Here is a 17635-nt window from a genome sequence, read left to right on the forward strand (position 1 = left end):
ATATGAAACTTTATCAACAGCAGTACTGTAAACCATAACAGCAGTACTGTAAACCATCAACAGCAGTACTGTAAACCATCAACAGCAGTACTGTAAACCACAGTGCAAAGTTATTTTTTTTAAAGTGCTCTCATAAGCAGATTGTTGGATAGGAGACAAAGTAAGTTGAGGGATTGATGGAGAGAAATGGACTAAAGTGAAAATATCAGTGTTGAAATATTGTATACTTAAAACCAAATCATGAATAACTTTATGTTGGGGGTGTCACATCCGTGGTGTTTAAATTTTAAAAAAATTAAATAAATTGAGAGAAAGAGGTATACTTTATTCTTCTTTAAGCTGGTTAAAGACCTTTGATTTAAATCTTGGAGTACTATTGCAATGTGTTTTTTTACTGAACAGTTCTATGTTCTGAACCTAATTGTTTCTAGAGTTGAATATCTTCCCAGTCCACTAGAATTCCACAATTTTAGGGCATTTTATTATATACACTACTGTGTGCTTTTTCTGTGCTCAACAATTGCTCCCATCACAGTTCTAACTAGAAGCAACACTAGTTAGAAACTAGTTAGCACCACTAGATTCTCTTTCATTGTCTCTCCTTTCTCATCATCCTTTGTCATTTACACATACATTTTTAGGGTTGAGCATTTTAAAACTCTTCACTGGTATAAAATTATGATGTCCTAAAGGACCATAATTATATTTTTCATCTTTGAATATGCAAAAGCAGTTATACACAAAGATTTGTTTAGAAAGGTCTCCTTAATTTTTTTAGTGAATAAATGAAGGATGAATACCAGATCATTGTGCTTTAATGTGATAGCTAGCAGCCTATTTCCTTTGCACCCCTTTGAGAAGGTGAAGAGCTAATTTGCACTTCTTTGACATTTGGAAATCAGATAGGTAAAATTCTGAGTTTCTCTGAAATTTGTATAATGTGTTTAAGTATCCATGTGACAGTAAGTTCCTAATTTCATTTGCCCTGTTCCCTTGAAGCTAATTGAAGTTGTAAGCAATTTGTCTGCCCACTCAGAATGAATCTTTTTTATTCATCAATATCATTCTCTGAAGTAACACATTTTTCTCACTCTATGAAGACAGAAACTTTTCTCAAAATTAGAGTTCCATGTATTGAATTAAATGTTTCGAGAATTAATCCATAATTACTAATGAAATTGCATGGGAGTATGAGTCAGATATGAGTAGCAATGAAATCATGACTCATCTCATTTAGAAACATTGTCAGTTATCTGAATGGCACAGAAGAACAACATTACACAAAAAGATGTCTGCATTTACCATCTATTTACAATATACACACATTTCAAATGTAAAATGTATTGGTGGTTTGATTCACAAAATTGAAGAAAAACTGCTCAATCTGGGACTGGAATGATAGAACAGCAGGTAGGGCATTACCCTTGTAAATGGTAGATCCAGTTTCAATCCAGGTATCTAATATGGTTCCCCAAGCAATTTCTGAACACAGAACCAGGAGTAACAAAGTGCCTGTGGATATTATTAAGCTTCTTAATAACAGATTATTTATCTTACAATATTAAAAATTATAATAAAATTATATGTTATTAAGCTAATTTCTATTTGAAATAGAGTTAATTTTGAACAGCATTTTATATAACCCTCCCCAAAAAACAAAAACAAAAAACAAAAACTTGCTCATTTTTAAAATCATCCAATATATTTGTGGAAAAAAATGAAGAAATAAACTTATTGAGAAATAATTAGAAAATATTACACTTTATAAAAAGGAGCAAATGCCACATTTGCTCAAGCAGTGACAAGATAAAGTTATACAAGTAGTTACTCTATATAACTGAAGACACCACAGATACATGATAAAGGGTTTACAGAAATAAAATATATTAATGTTATGTCAGAGAGACAGCATGGAGCTTGAGGCACTTGCCTTGCATGTAGTTTAATTTCTGATACTTCATATGTCCCCAGGCACCTCTGGAGTGATACCCGAACACTGAACCAGATAGTTCCTGAACCCTATCAATTGTGGTACCCCCCATATGATGTTGTTAATGATTTAAATTTATTGTAATTTATCTTTAATTTGTTGTGGGGCTGGTGGTACTTGGGGCAATTCCTGTCTCTAAGTGAAATGGTAACAACTGGAGATGTTCTAGGACCTGAGTGCCAGGTTTCAATCAGGATCCAAACCACATGTAGCACAAGCTTCTTAATATCAGATTGTTTATCTTGCAATATTAAAATATTTTATAATGAAATGATATGTTTTTGAGCTAATTTCTAGTTGAAGTAGAGTTAATTTTAGATAAAGCCATTATATTAAAAATGAAATTGGTTTTCACAAAATATATTTGATATCAGAGAAAACAGAAATTACATTAAAATGTTTTTAAAGAGTTGGGGTTTGGGAGCCAGAAAGATACTACAGTGGGTAAGGCATTAATTGTACAGGTATCAATCTAGTTTTCCACTACCTATGGTCCCCCCAAATCCCACGAGGAGTAATCCCTTAGCAGAGAGTTAGACGTAGTAGGCCCTGACCCAACTACCTAAAGCCAGGCAGGTGTAGCCATCAAATAAAAAACTAATACTAATAAAATAAATCAAAGAGTTTGTTTTTGGAAACACAATTTGGAATTTATTATTAAATATTTTAAGAGTGTTTGGAAGCATCCAATAATTTTATCATGAAATACAGCATTTATTCAAATGTCTAAGAGATCAATAATAGTCTTCAACGAAAACACTCAAATTCATCTTAATTTCAGCTTCACTAATTCTATATTCTCTTAAAAAACATATCTGCTGTTTGAAATGCCTTATATTAGGCAGTATGGTGAGCAAAATTAAAATATATACAAATTAATTATATATACAAAATATATACAAAATTAAAATATATATATTTTCTGACTTATGTATAATCTTTGAATGCCAAAATATATGTATTTAAGCATGATAATGTAATATAATTATGTAGATGAACACAATTGTAAGAATCTTAATAAATGATTCTAAGAAAGAGCATCCAATTATATGATTGTGTGGATGAACACAATTGTAAGAATTTTATTAATTGATTCCAAGAAGAACATCCAATTATATGATGTGTTTCAGAGATCTACCTTAAGGATTTAGGCCCAGAGGAACTTCAGATGGAGTGAAAAATGTCAAAAAGACATAGTAATTTTCAGGAGTTAAAGGAAGAGAACAGTGTGTTATTACAATATTTGTCTACTTGAAAAAAAAATGATCTACTACTTTTATAGACAAGGTAAGTGGCCATAACCTGAGTTTACACGATGTAAACTTGAGTTTACACTGATGCCCTTCCTGCTTTCTTCCCCAAAGTATAAAATACACCATAATTGGCTGGTGACACCATTAAATTACATGGCAGGGAGGAAGCTAAGTCAGAAGAGCCCATGACAGTACAATGGACTCAAATCCACAATGATACCTCTAAAGTTCAAGAAAGAACCAGAGAATTGAAGAATGAATTTACATGTTGGGAAATCATCTAGGTAGTTCCAGGTGGCTACAAAAGATAAGAAGTCAATGATCAGAAAAGATATGTTATCTAATATAAAATAAGACTGATTTTGTACTTAGAAAGGGTGGTCACATGTCTATCTCCTACCACAGGTGAAGTACAGGTCCTTCCAAAGCAGAAATTAAAATAATCCAGAGGTCAGACGTTTTTGTCGTTCTTGAGTTTTCAAAAAATAGTGAGAAGCAAAGAAAGGAGGAAAAGTTAACACACTCAGGTTAGTAGGTCACTGCTCTATTCATCTACTTAAATTTAGATCATCATGAAAAATTACAATTTCTTAGTAGCTCCACATTTATTTGTTTCAATAAAATAGAACATTAATGCTAGAGTCCCTTTTACTTGGTTTTACTTCCTCTTCAATGTTCAGTCTGTACCTGCAGTAGTCTTCTCTTTTATGAAAAGTATATAAGGTGGAAGGTTAGTTGAGTAATTTAAAGGAAAGAGATCACTTGACTAGAAGCAACAACAACAAAAAAGTATTCAAAGAGGTTGAACTGGCACTGCCTAAGTGATAGGATATATTTAAAAATAGATGAAAACCAAGAGCTATGTGTCATAAAACTCAAGAACAAATCATTGCTATTTTTCAACAAAGGACATCATAGGCTTTGAAAAGGATTTATTATTTTAAGAGTATCCTTAAGTCTCTCTCTGTTACACACACACACACACACACACACACACACACACACACACACACACACACACTCTTCCACTTTGGGGCCACCCCTAGCTGGTCTCAGGGATTATTCTTGTCTCTATGCTAGGAATAACTCCTGAAGAAAGTGGTGGATCAAACATAGGGCCAGATATCAAACACAGGCCACCATACAGAAGGAAAGAACCCTACCGACTGTACTATTTCTCCAGCCCCCCTTCCCTGTCTCTTTTAAAAATTAATTTAAAATGTAAATATAGTATGAATATTTAAATATCTATGCTTTGTCTCATAAATAGTAATTACCACTAAAGAGTTTTTACAGTACGATGCCTTGGGTGTTGCAGACATGCTACATGCTTGTTATATGGAAAGTTAGTTAGGTTTTATTAATTTATGTTAACATCACACTGAAGGCATTTAAAAATCTGTACATCTAATATGGGTAGGGTTTTGTTATTTTAGTAGTAATTTCCTAATATAATTTTACTTTTTTTTATCTGACAGGATTTGATGTTAGAAACATAGAATAAGAAACTACAGAATCAAATACTTTTGAAGAATAAAATGCTCTTTTTCTTTTTCTTCTAACCTTTCTAATCACAGACCAAGTGTTAATTGTGTATACAATATTCCATAAACTCCCTTTTCAGTCTATAGTATGAAGTCACAAGGATTAAAAATATCAGTATAAATAATTACATTCTCTTCAGCTCTCTCACCGATTAACACAGCTACATAAAGAAATTCCTTGCATATATCTTAATGTCCCAAGAAGATATAAAAAAATGATGGTGTCAGATGAGGGCAAGCTAAGTATTGAAAGCATCCAGAAAACCATTCTACTGAGATGTGTTAGCTCTTTGCTGTGGGGCTGGGGTCAGACACTTAATCTTATGTGTCTCATTTTCTTCTTCAATTAACTGAGATAGCACAGTACTTATCTCTAAATTAGAACAAAAATGTCCTGAGATTAGTCCCAAAATTTGTTAGCTATTTGAAATTTCTCCTTAACTTTAAGGTTTTGGATTTATTACTTAATTTAGTCATTCATTTAAAAATCAACAGGTCTAAGCTAAATGGTTTTTATAGGCACAACCAGTTGTGCCTAGGGATTATTCCTATCTTTGTGCTCAAGTAGGATTCCTCTTTGAGATGCTTAAGACACAGATATGGCGCTGAGATCAAACCCAGCCTTAAGTGCTTCCCCACTGCCCTATTGCTCAACTTCTAAAATAAATTGTCCTTCATGATTTTTTGATATTTAAAAGTTTAGATACAAAAGAGCAAATGTTCTTTCATATTTGATTTATAAATCTTTTTTTTTAAAGTAGAATTACAGGAAGGGTTTGCTGGTATGGCTTGAATAAAGTATCTACTGGATTCTGATATCTGTATTCAAGACTTGGTCTCAGGAGAAATAAAAAGAGGATCCCCAAGTAATCATGTGATGTGAAGCCAGCGAGAAGAGGAAACAATGATCTCTTTGAGAAGGACAAAAAGCGTTATCACACAGTTTTGAATAAGTCCCATCTTTCATTTAAGAACTAAGCAAACCCCACACTGAAAATTCACATTTGAAGGAAAAGGTAACTGGCATAACCCAAAAATAGTTTGTTTTCTTTTTTAGAGATATTTTTAATTAATATCTTTATTTAAACACCTTGAGTACAAACATGATTGTAGTTGGGTTTCAGTCAGGTAAAGAACACCCCCTTCACCAGTGCAACATTCCTATCACCAATGTCCCAAATATCCCTCCTCCCCACCCCACCTAAGTGGAAGTATCAATAGTTAATTTTCAATTGAAAGATGAGGCCCCAGGTGTTCTATGTAACCAGGATTGCTCAATCTTGGTATTTGTGAGAACATGGTATTATTCTTCTTCCATGAGAGCTCTGGAAATGCAAGCCACTTTTCAGTGTGAAAGTGTCTCTGTGTACCCTAGTGTGGAAGAAAAAATAGCTAAGTCTGAAATCTTGATAAAAATCTCAATACAAGAGTACATTTTCTGCTGTTTCTACTAAAAGCTCTCTTTCAAAAAAATGGGGTATTAGCGCAATAAAAATACAGTTTACAATACTCTCAGCACAGACATCCTGGGAATATCAACACAAACTCTGCTTCATTAAAGGGAAATGCCACCAATTATTAGGGTAAAAATGTCAAAACTTTGTTACTACACTTTTTCTTATCTTTCTTATGATTTTGTGGGTCTTTTTTTTCCTGCTACAGTTTTGAAAAACTTGGAAAAGGAGATTTTTAATCCTGTTTTTTTGGGTTGGACCAAGTTAAATGATTAAGTGATTTCAAGACTGGGTAGTCATATAACTGTTGAGAGAAGATTGAATAAGAGAGAAAGGCATTTTATTTAAAAGATTCACCCAGGAGGTCACAAGTCTCTGTATCTACATGTTAATTAATGACTGATTTAATTAGCTTGTGACTAAAATAATGAATATTGTTATCGATACTATAACTTTTTAATTAGCATAATGGATGCTAACTGTGAATCTATTGGTGAAATTAAAGCTGTTCACGTTATGCTTATTACTAAAATAGCTTGAAACTATTTGCCACCCTTGCTGAATGGAATAAAGATATAAAACTCCAGTGAGATTGGTAACGTAATGGTTGAACTCACTATTATTAGAGTCCAAATAGTAGTGGAGGTTTTCTACTTGGAATATCACCCTGACAATAAAAAAACAATCCTCTTGTAATGAACCTTACATGCATAAATTGATGCACCAGAGTTCACTGAATATTTTGTTGGGGTTAATGAATAGTTATAAATTATGGGAATTTGTTTAGAATGACCTTATCATCCAGAATGGCAATTGGTGCCCATATAATTTATATTTCAAAAATAATCTAAACACTGGGCATGAAAAATTTCCTTAAGGGACCAGAGCAATTGCACAATTGGTACTGTGTTTGCCTTGCCTGCAGCCATGCCAGATTTGGTCCCTGGCATCCCCAGAACCTGCCAGAATTAATTTCTAAGTTTAAAGCCTGGAGTAATTCCTAAATGCCTCTGAGTCTACCCCCCCAATTGCTTAAGTCATATTACAATACCTTAATTTTAAAATGGCCCATATCTAGTCATATAGCAATGAGTAAAAATAAAACAATGTAAGTATAATAAAAGTTATTAAAATAACTTGTTAAAGAGGTGAGGGAATCACAAAATATTCGGCCATTTCTTTTAAGGAGTCTAAGGCATTTTCTAAGAAATTGCTACTAACACTCAAATATAGAAAAGAATGTTCCAGAAGTTAGAAAAACACTACATATTAGAAAAATTATGAGAAATGTCAAATTTATTATATTGATTAGATATATTATATGCAATATTTATTATGCATTGCAGACATATAAACGCATATAGTTTCTTAATAACTGTCCACCAAAACTATCTTTTTATTTTTGTTTGGTTGGAAGAAATGATTGAATAGGTTACTTGGAGATTCTCAGTATGGTAAATAATTCAAAGCAATAATGTGGACTGCCTGAACCTGTGATATCAGGGACCACTAGGGTCACCCCAGTGAAGCTCAGAGGCCACCAGTGCTACATCTGTGATATGCCAAAGGCCTCAAAGTTCCATTCTACCTAGGAAATTGTGGGATGGAGTGTGTGTGGAGTGCATGATGCTGGAGTCTAAGTTATCCACATGTGCTCTATCCATGTACTATCTCCCAGGCTCCCCAAAGATTATTTATAAATGCACCTGGTCTGGAATAACAAAAACCTCTAGGATTCTGGTTTGGGCTTTTTTTTTTTTGATTTTTTTTTGGGGGGGCCACACCCGTTTGATGCTCAGGGGTTATTCCTGGCTAAGCGCTCAGAAATTGCCCCTGGCTTGGGGGGACCATATGGGACACCGGGGAATCGAACCGCGGTCTTGATCCTTGGCTAGCGCTTGCAAGGCAGACACCTTGCCTCTAGCGCCACCTCGCCGGCCCCGGCTTTTTTTTTTTAATGGTGATTTTAGTTTCAGTGATTCTCAAGTTACATCTGTCATAATAAAACTAAAAATGTAACCAGCCTGCTGAGTGAAAACTGGCATTCTCAGAAATAATTTAAATAGTACTGAATATAGAACTGTTTCACATATTTTAAAATATATTCCATCAAAATGATATTCCAAAGCTTGTTAAAGAACCTGTTAACTACAGGTCAAAGTCATAACTCTGAAATCAGAAACTACCTTGCTATGCAGAATGCTGAGTAGAGAGAAAATAATTCTATTTCTTATTCCCACTGTCCTTGAGAACAAATGGAGAGTTAGGCTTTAAATTCCTCCTCTTATGTCTTGTTGTAGTTGATCCTGTATAACTAACAAGCATATGAATATAAATGCACAATTAATTCAAATTTTAGTGTATGTTGATATATAATTAATATACTTTAACTCTTCCCCTGTCTTACAGGAAAACCACAATTTGTTTACATGTAAATCAGTTTAATGGACATCTGGATGTGGCCAACAGAACATTAGCTTAGAACTAATAGATTCAGATCTTCAATGTGTCGATTGCCAACTGGAATGCTGAGGCTGTTTAGATGTATTACTGCATATCACATCTGCATATCACATTATGCAGAATAAATAGTTTGCACATTTTCCTAGCACAAATCATTAAGAACACCTGATGTCATTTTGTTCTGCTCTCTCCATAACCTCATCAGCATTATTTTTTTAAAAAGAAGCCATCATTTATGAATATCTAGTACCCAATTACATTCCATTTTGCTTAACCGTATTAACTCTCCTTGTCTCAGTATTTACAAGCAAGAAAAATGTGAGTTGGTGATATAATGGCATGTGTATTTTCTGTGTTCTTTGAAGGACAAAGAAGACATATTTACCCATTTACAAGTCCAAGCAATAGTACCATTCACAACATTTGAAAAATGTCTTTTATCACACTACAAAGTTGAAACTTCATATGATACAAAAAAATCTAACGCATAGTATTAACTGTGCTCCCTGAAATTATTATCCTTTTTAAAATGACACAAATGATTGGAGTAATTCTTTATAATAATCTTGATAGCCTCAGAACATATTGAAGTTTAAAATTAGCATTGAGTTTTTAGGTAGGATTCTTTTATAGTCTGAAGACTATTTCACAATTTTTTTGTTTTGGGGGGGGCACAGTCAGTGATGCTCAGAGGTTACTCATGGCTATGTGCTCAGAAATCGCTCCTGGCTTGGGGGACCATATGGAACGCCAGGAATTGAACCTCGGTCTGTCTTGGGTCAGCTGAGTGCAAGGCAAACGCCCTACTACTGTGCTATTGCTCTGGCCCCTATTTCACAATTTTTACTTTAAATTAATTTTTATATAGAAAATCTGGAAAAGTAAAGAAATTTTACCTATTTTCTATATCATTGAGTAACTAATCAAAACAACAAAACCATGATGCAAGCATGTTTTCTTCACTTACATAGTGATATATCTCTAAAGTGCATTCTTATCTAATTTTATTATCATTACAACCATAAAAGAAAAATATCCAAAAAAATTCTTGACAAGGTTCCTTGCTATAGAAGCCATGGGGACAATGAATGATGGGAGCAGAGATGGAGAAGTGTAGAGGGGAAAAGGAAAAGAAAACAGAAAGTCTGAGAGGAGAAATGGCAGAAAAGCAAGGGAGACAGAAGAAAGGAATCAAAAATTCTATATGACTTTCTGATTTCTGAGTCTGCTTTCCTTCAGTGTCACCATCTACTTGTTGATGCACAAAGAAGAGTGAATAAATAGAAAAGGAGACACCAAGAGCAATGCAGAGAATAAGGAAGGAGAAGGAAGAATATAAATAGATGGATATGAATGCAAGCATCTAACTAAAATAAAAATCAAAAATCTTAAGGCTGAATTGAAGTAGATATGTCTATTGCTTCAAAATTAGATTTCCACTTTTGGAGAAGGGGGCTGAGAAATCTCTAAAAATCTGACAAAGACTAGCAAAATGCACAGACTCACAAACACATATTTTATACACAATTTTAGTCTGTCCACTGCATCCCCAAGTCAACTGCTAGGTCCCAATTTAAGGAACATTATTGAGATATAGAATCCCTGTCCCCTCCCCCAACCATTTTTCCATACATTGCAGTCTGTAGTCCTTTGACCCAGAAGGTGGTTCCACAATAATGTAGGTGTTAGAACTCTATCAGAGTATGGTACTGAGATAAAAAAAAATACTTGGTTGCAGATCAGAACAGAAATAGCTTTGAAATGCTTCTGCCACCTCCCACCTCTCCACAACATTTCCAACCAAGCCTAATAGGAAACTAAACAATTTCCTACACACCACACCAAAAATATTTTCTACATCAGAACACAACTCATTTGATCAATTAGATCAACTAAAACTGAGGATAAAAGTTTTAAGAAAATTCTGCCTCTGCTTGGCTCAAATTAGAATAAAGGACATCTTTAAAGATGTTTTTTGTAGGTCATGATCAAGGTATGTAGCAGCAGAAGCCATTGCATGTGCTTTGACAACTCAGGTACTGCTATTGTAAAATTTCAGAGGTTCACTTGATCAAAGTTTCTTTCATAAATGTTCTATAAAATGTAATAGTATGAGAATAATGAAATATTATAGCAGGTAGGTGCTTGATTTAGGTTTGATCTCTAGCATTCAATATTGTTTCCTGAGCTCAGGCAGGAATGATTCTGAACATAAACCAGAAGTGATCCCTAAACACCATCAGATATAGCCCCAAAACCAAACCAAACAAACAATAATATTAAAGTTAAAATTTCTCATAAATGTTATTACATAAAATACAGTAATATTAATGATATAATCAAAAATAAGTCTGTAATACAATCTCAATTATAAAATAGATTTAACCATAGTACATCTATTTAAAGAAATTCCTACTAGTGCTATAATGATTGTACAGGGGTTAAGGCCATTATCTAGCTGGTGGCAGTTCTACTAGGAGTGTTCCCTAAGTGTAGATCCAGAAGTGAGCCCTAAATGCTACTGGGTGTTGCCCCAAACAAACAAAAATATTATTTGAAAAGCAAGGACTATCATAGTGAGTATGAAATAAAGCAATGAATTTAATATACCAAGTAGTCTTTGGTGAAGAGAAATCACAGAAGATTCAACAAAGAGAGGAATCCTTAACTTGAATAGAGTCAAGAACGTGTTTTATTTTTCTTAGAACCCCACATTTTTGTGGGTAAAGAAATTGGACAAAGTTACCTCTAATATTTATTTAGTCTTTGAATCCACTAACAGAAGTATTTTTGTTAGATGATTTAATCAGTAGTATGATTAGTCATTATAATCTTGGCAAGACTAAAAGTGGTTAATGCAATATAATTAGACATGGTCTTGTAATTACACATGTTAGCCTCTTTCTTATTCCTAATAATGTAAGAGATCACTACATACATGATCTTAATTTTTGAGTCAATGATCATACATGGCAGAATTTAGTTCACATAGCTGGAAAATGATAGATCTGAGCTTCAAATCTAAGCAATCTGATTCCAATGTTTGTGTCTTTGCCTATACATGCATTGCTTTTTGAGAGGTAGTTTGTTTTTGTTTTTGTTTTTGTTTTGTTTTTGTGTTTAAGTCAACGTTGCACAGGGATTACTCCTAGCTCTGCATACATGAATTAAGTCTGGTGGTGTTTGGGGGACTGTATGTGATGCCAGAGATAGAACCTTACCCACTGTACTGTCTTTCCAGACTCAAGGTATGTATTTTTAGCTCCAGTTTGTGAATAACAGCAGTTTGTTCAAGTTACATACTAACCAAGGATAAAAAACTATATTTGTGGGACACCATTAATGTACATGTTTCTGATCAACATGTTACAATAGCATGTTCCACACTTGGGAATACGAGTGAGTACCCAAAGCAACCAAAAAAAAAAAAAAAAACAGAGGAACTGGGAAAGGTTTAGGCACTTTGATTCAATGAGATGGAGATCTGGTTGCTGATGAACTTCTGTGGATCCTCTGACTCCTCCATGTTTAGTGATATTTTGACCTTTGACCTAACAGCAACAGCTAAAAACCTTCCAGTCTGAGAATCTAAAGAGAGCTCCTGAGAAGAGAGAGAAATAGAAAGACAAAGAGACAAAAAGATAGTGAGAGAGACAAAGAGACAGAGAAAGATGGAGGGGGGAAAGAGAGAGAAGGAAAGGGAGAGAAAGAAAGAAATACTTCCTGACTCTCAAACTTGCCTGCTTGGTGGTATTTTCTGATTTGGTTCTGGCTCTAAGGATAGAGTTTCAGGCACAGAGACTAAAGAGGTCTGACCATGCTAGATAGACACTCTTTGTATGCTCATAGATCTAAAGAATGAATATATATATATATACACACACACACACACACACATGCCTATATATACATGCATACATATATATGATAGTGGCCATGCTTTTTCCAATTTGGAAAGCAGTTCTAGTCAATGAAAACTGAAGATCATCAATTAAATTTACATAAGTAAACACATACTGTGCTTTGCCAATTGCTATTCAGATCCAACTGAACAGTACCTACTGTCAGAGTTTATACATCATGATACCTTTATGTTTGTGTATAAATTGCACGTGTTTTCAGAAAACAGAATTAAAATTAGTGTATTTCATAGCATCCATCAGGCTCAGAGTTAAAAGTGTTTTAAATAATTCTGTATAGATATTTTAACTACAGGGAGAACTGCAGTCACTCAGATAACCTAAAATACCAACTGTACTCTGACTTTATTCAATTCCCAACTAATTGAGAAAGATTCTCAGCCTTGTACTCCAGAAATTAATCAATGAGACTATTCTTAACCTTCTGCCTTACACCACCACACCCTCCCTCCAGGTTTTCCCATTCATTAACCATTCTTATAAGCAAGCAAAAATAATTTTAACTGAAGGTATAGCCAGAATTTTCTTCTCTAGAAGGGTAGTTCACATAGTGACTTTAGCAATATCCCGACTCAAAATGCAGTTCAGTTAATCCTTCAAGTGATATCTCTAATACCTTCTTCATGAAGGCTTTTTCTCACTCCTCCAATAAAAATGATTTCATTCATTTCTGCACCAACAAGGATCTCTGTGACATGGAGATAAACCAAATTTTATATTTATATTATGCCTTTGGCCTGCTTCCCCAATTATACCCTAATTATCCAAATTATGCCCTAATCATTTTAGGCTTAATGACCATGGTTCATCTCTGAAATTTCCTTTATAAGCTCTACTTTGGTGGTTATGGTCCTTGCAACACAGAAATTCAATAAACATCTCCTAAATTATAATCTTATAATGCTAATGATACAGAGATGTCTTACGGAAAATCAACTTTGAACAGTAGATGACATTTACATATTATATCTAACTTAATATTAAAAAGTCTGTGGTTTAGGAAATTAGAACTTAATAAATATAAATGAATAGTTCCTGGTAACACAACAAGGAGAGTTCAACTCTAACTAGTAAAAGGACATACTTTGAATTAGAATCCACATTTGTTAGACTCTAAGCCTGTCCCCCAACACAGGGCTATAGATATTATAGACAGAATTAAAATATGTATTGCTTTTTATCTTTAGATAAATTCAGCAAGTATAAAACCAGACTATAGGTTGTAGTCAGATGCTTTTAAATTAACATATAGGGTTAAATGGGTTTTAATGGTTAAAATATGTACAGTGAGCATTAATCACTACAGTTGAAGACAAAAATAAGAGACAGAGAGAGTAAGGCATTTATTTATAAGGATTACTCATCAGTAAACAAGCCTTTAAAGGACTTTGACAGATCAGGATTAAAGTATTTCTAGACCTGTTCCTTGGTAAATTATTTCGTCTTTCTGAATGTCAGATTTTCTACTGTTAGGTGATGATTGTAACTTTCAATAAAAATGGAGATCTTATTTATACAAGCTGTATAAATTAGATAAGACATATAACTGCATAAAACTCAAGAAATGGTGGATATTGCTGATAGTATTATCAATAATTCTATTTTCACACAAAATCTCCTTATGTGCTATGCCGGAGCTGCAACATGAATGGAAAGGCAGAGCTGCCATTACTGTTACCAACTTTTCACACTGACAGAGTATATTGCTAAGAAGAACGGGGGAGGAGAAATAAAGGTCATGAAGAAATAAAGCTCTGTTCCCCAAACCAGAATTTTTTTTTCTGTTCACGCTGTGTCTCAAACTCATAAACCTTAAGAACTGAAATTTAAAACAGAAAAAGCAAGTAAGATTCTCCCTATTATGATCTCTCAAGTTATATTTGAGCACATTCACCCCATCTTCCAGCTCCTGTCTTTTTTCAGAGAAAGGTTTTTTGGAGGGGCATGAAAAAATAATGTAAGGTAATGGAGGCCTTAATCATCAGTGTCATAGGCATGTAACCACCACACCCACAATTTTTGTTTTTAGATGCCTGGAGATTATCTGATTCCCAGTGTCCTCAAGTGTTAATAGCAAAGAGGATGTTCTGGAAAGAGAAATATAATTTGGTTGCCACCATTCAGCGCTCAACCTAGCACAGACACTGAATAACAACTAATTAATTCCCTTCCCTCTCCTAGGTGCCCTAAAATGACAATAATCAAAGCCTGGTTCAATATGTTCTTGTCTATAAATGGCATTTTTGGTCATGGTTAAAAACCAAAAAGTGCCATTTACTTCTATAAAAGATATTTGTTAGTCATTACAAAGAAGTAAATTACAGATATTGATTATGGTTATAATCCAAGCAGTGATTTGAGAGTGACAGTTTTTCTTGAAGGGAATAAAAAAAAAAAGATTGAAAAGTCCTTCAGCTATTCCATCTTTCTGAAAAAAAGTGCCTCCAAAATCAACATATGCAAAAGGTAACAGGACTCTAAGAGAGACCTTCTTTCCTTTCTTTTTCTTTTTCAACTTTTGAAAGGGCAGAAAGAAAACTCAAACTTGAAGCTGGATTTGGGGTTTGACACATTTAGTGCCTCACAATGAAAACAGGAACCAGAATTTCTGATACAAGGTCTAACACTTCAAACCAGTTAGTTAGAGCTGAATTTGAAGTCTGCTATTATAGTGACCGATTCACAAAGTTACTTTGAAGTTGCCAAGAAGTTCTTTGGGGGAGAGAAAACTGTGTGTGTGTGGGGGGTAGAGGTAGGCAGGGAAAGGGCAGGGGAGAAAGTAGGTAGGAGGGAAACTCCCTTCTGGAAAAATTCTTCCTAGGTGGCAGGAAATGTGCACTGGTGAAGAATGTTGTACATCCATTATATGACTGAAACTCAATCATGGACAACTCTTTTGTAACTGTATACTTTAGAGTGATTCGATGAAACAATGTATTTATTAAAAAAATAAGTTCCTTGGATGGTTCATAGAATTCCATAGTGAGTTCTAGGAAACTGATATAATTTATTGTGCATAACCTAATAATTTCCCTTAAAACCATAGGAAATATGACCATCTAAGCCCATTAAATACCAATGACATTCTGAATATTCATTGCTATAATGTTCATATTCAGGCTCTAAAAATAAAACTTCCTCTCACCTTTTCTATGTTATGGAAAGACAGAGTGAAGGAAGAAGAGAGGAAAAAGGAAGAAAGAAAAGAGCAGAGAAAGGAGAAGTAAGAAGAGGAAAGAGGAGAGAGAAACAGGTACAAAGATAGAAAGGGGAGAGAGAAGGACAGGAGAGGGGAGGGGAAAATGGAAGAGGAAAGAATAGGGTATGAGGGGAGAAGAGATGGAAAAGTGAATGGGAGACGAACATCACAGGAAGGAAACTTCCAATATATGAATAATATTAAAGAAACCATAACATGGTCTATTTCAGCACCACCAGTTTTCCTACCAATATCCTAGCACCATCTTCCCATGTGTAAATGATCATGCGATTATTCTAAGAATCACACATATAGATACATGTGTCCATAAAGACATACAGGGTCACACAGTTTCACGCAGCCAGACTTTTTTTCAGGGAGCATTGCAAAGAAAAGGACTTAGGCTGCCCAGCGAGGAGTGAAACAGCCTTTAAAGAATCTTGTAATTATGGCAGAGTCCCTGCTTTTTAGCAAGAGCTGCTCCAGGGGGACCCTTTTAATCTTTTTCATTGCAGAATTCTGAAATCCTTTTTATTTATTAATTTATTTAAATTTTAAAGGGCATTGTGCCCTGGATAGCCACTGAACATTTTTTATCTGAAAGGGAACTAAGTGGCCAAAGAGGAATAATAATAATAATTAAAAAAAAGCTCATGGCAAACAGGTATCCCTGGCACACCCAAGCAATCTCTCTCTCGCAATCTCTCTCTCGCAATCTCTCTCTCTCTCTCTCTCTCTCTCTCTCTCTCTCTCTCTCTCTCTCTCTCTCTCTCTCTCCCCCTGGGGTCTCTCTCTCCCTGGGGTCTCTCTGTTTCTGTCTCTGTCTCTCTGTCTCTCTCTGTCTCTCTCTCTGTCTCTCTCTGTGTCTCTCTCCACCCCGGGCCAGCCCAGCTGCTGCTCATCCTCCAGGTGCACTTGGAGGGGACACAGACAAGTCAAGATCCCACCCCAAAAGACTCCTCTTCTCCAAAAGGGAAGAAGGTGGAGATCTCTTCCTTCTCCAACAGTCCAACAGCCCTTCAAATCCCTTCCCAGGCCCCTTGGGGTCCCCAAAGCCGGATCCTCCAGAGGGAAGGAGGTGCGGGGGTGGGTGGCACATGGAAAAGGAGAGTCGCATCACCCTGGCCATACCTCTGGGGGGGAAAGAGGGCTCCCTAACAAGTTGGAAGAACTTGGAAGGGCATGAACAGCCGCGACTGGACCCTCTGCTGAGCCCTGCACCTTGTAGGCGACCAGAGTGGATGCAGAAAAAGAAGCGGAGCTTACCACCAACACGGGGACCCCAGCGGCCAGCGAGTAGAGGAGCACGGGGGGCACAGCGCTGTGGTCCTCAGGGCCAGGGTAGGGCTTGCGGTAGGCGCTGTCGTGGCAGAAGAACCCCTGCACGTTCACGGTGAAGGTGTCGGTGTATTCGAAATAGTACGCCATCATCACTGTCCCTGCCATGATCACCATCTGGAAATAGAGCATGCTGCTGGAGAGAGAGCTTGCCGGGCTGCAGGAGCATGCATGCAACGCCTGGGCCGAGCAGAACCGAACCAAGCCAGACACCCCTTTCCCAGGAACCGGGATGATGCGCTCAGAGGCAGGGGCTGCAGCTGGAGCGGGTGGCAGAGGCTGGTCCGGGTTTCCAAGGCGCTGGAGGGCTGCAGAGGAGGAAGAGGAGGAGGAAGAGAAGGAGGAGGACGACAGCCTGGGAAGAGCCCCCAGCTCCTCTCCCAGCCGCAAGCAAGCGCAACCCTCCCAGGCGCAGCAGGGTCGAGGCGCTGGAGAGCTGGGAGTTTCTGGTTCTTGGGGACCAGCTGCAGAATC

The 17635-nt window shown here is 35.9% G+C and overlaps 1 protein-coding gene across 1 annotated transcript in view; it reads right to left on the reverse strand.

The window, feature by feature from the left end:
* Positions 1–17362, reverse strand: part of PLPPR5 (phospholipid phosphatase related 5) — a 156409-nt gene extending 139047 nt beyond the window's left edge. The window contains exon 1 of the mRNA XM_049765780.1: positions 17090–17362. Within this exon, the coding sequence (XP_049621737.1) occupies positions 17090–17293 (204 nt within the window). The 5' untranslated portion in view covers positions 17294–17362. The remainder of the gene's footprint in view (positions 1–17089) is intronic.
* Positions 17363–17635: the final 273 nt, after the last annotated feature.

The sequence above is a fragment of the Suncus etruscus genome, chromosome 19 (assembly GCF_024139225.1).
Source record: "Suncus etruscus isolate mSunEtr1 chromosome 19, mSunEtr1.pri.cur, whole genome shotgun sequence".
NCBI lineage: Eukaryota > Metazoa > Chordata > Mammalia > Eulipotyphla > Soricidae > Suncus > Suncus etruscus.